General features: G+C 39.0%; 1 protein-coding gene across 3 annotated transcripts; it reads right to left on the reverse strand.

Annotated features, from left to right (window-relative positions):
- Positions 1-227: 227 nt before the first annotated feature.
- LOC119986212 (serine carboxypeptidase-like 45) lies at positions 228-2832 on the reverse strand. 3 transcript variants are annotated; one of them, XM_038830781.1, is made up of 10 exons: positions 2747-2832; positions 2548-2626; positions 2243-2419; positions 2045-2146; positions 1845-1940; positions 1593-1756; positions 1219-1512; positions 992-1116; positions 776-868; positions 228-702 (listed from the first exon to the last, which is right to left on the reverse strand). In XM_038830781.1, the coding sequence occupies exons 2-10, from the start codon at positions 2597-2599 to the stop codon at positions 435-437; spliced, it is 1371 nt and encodes a 456-aa protein (XP_038686709.1). In that variant the 5' UTR covers positions 2600-2626; positions 2747-2832; the 3' UTR covers positions 228-434. The 3 variants fall into 3 exon arrangements, with proteins under 3 accessions (XP_038686709.1, XP_038686708.1, XP_038686707.1); XM_038830780.1 differs by lacking the exon at positions 2747-2832 and having other exon boundaries at positions 1593-1750; positions 2243-2590; XM_038830779.1 differs by lacking the exon at positions 2747-2832 and having other exon boundaries at positions 2243-2588.
- Between the last annotated feature and the right edge of the window lie 494 nt (positions 2833-3326).

Raw genomic sequence — 3326 nt, forward strand, 5'->3', positions numbered from 1 at the left:
CAGGCATCAAGAACCAAACATCAAAACAATACATCATAGCCGAACATCGGAACTAGGCATTAACATATTGACCAGGTATATACAGTGCATTGATACCACAGATTAACCAGATATTAGTAACTAAACATCAGCACCGTGAGCGAACAAGATTTACACCAGAAAAATCAAAGCCAAGTATCGACAATAGTTTGAAGAAATACAATCAAAATAATTGTTCAAGACTCAGATGTTAAAAGCTCTGCTCTTTTATTCACTCATATACGACCACAACCACATTACACATTTTTATTTTTACATATACAACCGAACCTATAATTATTTGGAATGGCAAATGCTTTTACATTCTCAATTGATGCCAATACATACAGAATACTTCAAAACGGTAGGACTGAATCACATAATATTTATTGAAATAAGCATGCATTAATAATCAGTCACTGTGTCGGTGGTGGTCTCCCGGCAAGGTATGCCTCAAACAGTGTAAAGGATCTTGCTGGTTGATTATAGGGAGCTTGGTGATCTCCTCCTCTGATAGTAGCAAAGGTTAGCCTACCATCAGCATAAGATTGAGTCCATCCAGCGACTTGTCTTCCCTCAAACCAAGTTCGATAAGGAGTAGTTACATTTAGTTTTAATTCCTTTGCTATTTCATTTAGCAGAGTTCGAGTGCCAAGGAATGGTACAACTGCATCTTGATCTCCGCTGTCATCATATGTCTTTAAAGTTACATCACTTTTCCACCTCAAAATGATCAAATTATATATATATATGTTACCTGTAAACAAGGACCCTATGGCCAGACTCAATCAAGGAGCTCAAGATACCACGCATTGGTGTCTCAAGGTCTCTGTAATCATATCTCAAGACTCTGGAAACAACAGCATAAAACAAAATACAAGAGTGAAGATGACCATGCATTTTAAAAGAAAATGAAACAATCAGTCGAATGTTTTCTGAGGACTCCAATTAAAAGAAAATGACCATGCATTACCCGCTGCATAGTTCCCAAGAGTTGACTCCAACAAGTTTTGCATGAAGAGCTTTCTTCACATCTTCCCTGTTCAAGTACTTGGTTGTAGTCTCGTCTGCACAGACGTCTACGTATGTTCCAAATTTCTATAAGCAAGAGAAAACATGAATGAGTTTGGGGTAGAAGAGAAACTTAAAATTAGTGTACAAAACAAAACGTAAGCTGTTGACAAATAGTATTGGCCTTGCCTGAGGATTTATAGAACTGTCTGTCTGCGACTGTGATGTACCAGATGATAAACAGATATCACCAGTGACATCACCTAGATTAGTAGAAGCACCAACTTGTTCGAGAGAAAGGATACTAGTAGTATTACACGCATTAGAAATATTGCCTGTAATCATCGACTCCCTGAAGTTCTGAGAACTGTTACAAACAGTCAGGCGAAGATGGTAAACATTGTCTGAAATCAATCCATGAGACCAGTAGAACTCATCCCGTGCATTCAAGTCAGTATTGAAGTCCAGAAGAGGACTACCGAGCTGAATCAAATGATAATTGTTTTCATAAGCTCAATGAATCTCATTTTAAAAATTTAAAGGTAAAAAAAAAAAAAACTCACAGCTATCCCCTTCAGTTTATAAGAAGGTTTCTTCTCAACAACAAGGTTCGCAAGTTGTGTGACAAAGTGACCTCCATAGCTCACTCCACCAATGTAGAAATCATGTTCCTTGTACTTGTTGAATATGGTAAACCAGCCGTTCAGGAATTCAAGAGAGTCTTGGGCTTCAGAAAAAAAAAAGTATGATCCAACGACAGTTTTATGTCAAAAAGATATAGCTAAAATCAATGTGCATAATGCATGTATACCAACCAGTCATGTGATCATTCACCAAGGTGTAGTAAGACTTGTTGGTTGAATAAGAGAAACCAACTCCAGCTGGTGCGTCCAGGTACAACACATTTGCCACTGCAAATCAAACAAATTACATCACACTATTGATTCACTTCGTTGATAGAAAGAAATAGAACAAATAAAAATGGCTGTTTGATCGGGAAGAGAAAGTGTGGAACCTTTATTCCAGCTATACTCATTCTTGATCAGAATATCTCCCTCTGGCCTAAAGGGGCCATGCTCAATAAATACTCCAGAACCAACAGCTGAACAACCAGGACCTTGAACAGGAAAACAAATAGATACTTCAAAACCCACATAGCATTGAATGATTTACACAATCTTGCAAAAACCCTAATAAATTATATAAAGTTCACCTCCATTAAGCCAAAGAACAAGTGGCCTTGATTCGGGCTGAGTTTCTGCTTCAACAAAATAGAAGAAAAGAGCCCTCGTTTTTGCATTATCCACGTAGACATAGCCGGCGTACTGTTGAAAGGTGAAATAGGGTTGCCCTGGCAACCTCTCAATAACGAAATCCTCTGTTGGGTCCCCTGAAACAAAGCATGTGTGAATGAAAAATGAGTAGATTATCAGAGCAATCATGCATTTACGAATCTGCATCACTGCACGTTGTTTATGTACGCATTTGAAAGGCAGGGAATGAAGCAGGACAGGGTACCTATTTGTAGTGAATTGGAATGGCGAGTTCGAATCACCAAATGCAAGCTCATAAGGCGTGATACTTGATTGATGATTGCCTGAGAACAGACTTGTGGAAATAATTGATCAATCAGTTCCAAAGTCTCAATCCAAGAAAATAAAATATATGAGAAAATTTGACTATGGTGAAAGAAAAGTAGCAGAATCCACAGTCTTACTTGCCTAACTTGGACTACTAATCCAAACTTTACATCAGATACTGCTGGAGAAAGGGAAAGTAGGATTAACAAGGATGACCAGGTCAATCAAGCCGCCCGAGACAAATCAAATTAGGGGTTTTAAAATCGAATTTAGGGATTCTGAATGGTGGACTTTAATCGTGTGTTTGACATATGGGCTTAAATATTGGGCTTAGAAGAGTTTCTTACTGGGTTTGTAGGTTGAGCAAGATTAATCGGGCCTCGTTTATCAGGCCTATTGCTGTGAAACTTTGCTTCACTGCTTTGGAAGATCGGAGACGGATTCAGAGGCGGCGAAGACGGCTAGGGAATCACTGGATTTGGTTCTCGGTCATCATTGCACTATGCGGCCTTGGGCTCAACCCGGAGGCACTAGCCGCCGTGGTCAAGGAACTCCGCGCACAATCACCGTCTCCCTCGCCTCCTGCTCCGTCTTCATCTTCATCCCTAAGAAGAACAAAACAAAGCCAAGAAAAAAAAAAAAAAGGGGAAAAAACAAAGGTGTTTAAAACCTGACCAGAATTATTCATTTTTTTTTTCTCTGACCCCATTAATATAT

This window comes from Tripterygium wilfordii, chromosome 19 (assembly GCF_013401445.1).
Source record: "Tripterygium wilfordii isolate XIE 37 chromosome 19, ASM1340144v1, whole genome shotgun sequence".
Taxonomy (NCBI): Eukaryota; Viridiplantae; Streptophyta; class Magnoliopsida; order Celastrales; family Celastraceae; genus Tripterygium; species Tripterygium wilfordii.

Coding starts and splice junctions, on each gene's coding strand:
- LOC119986212 (XM_038830779.1), bottom strand. CDS start 2,489: ATGCAGATTCGTAAATGCATGATTGCTCTGATAATCTACTCATTTTTC. Junction 1,941..2,044: donor TGAGTATAGCTGGAATAAAG/GTTCCACACTTT, acceptor TTTGATTTGCAG/TGGCAAATGTGTTGTACCTG. Junction 703..775: donor CATAGGGTCCTTGTTTACAG/GTAACATATATA, acceptor ATATGATGACAG/CGGAGATCAAGATGCAGTTG.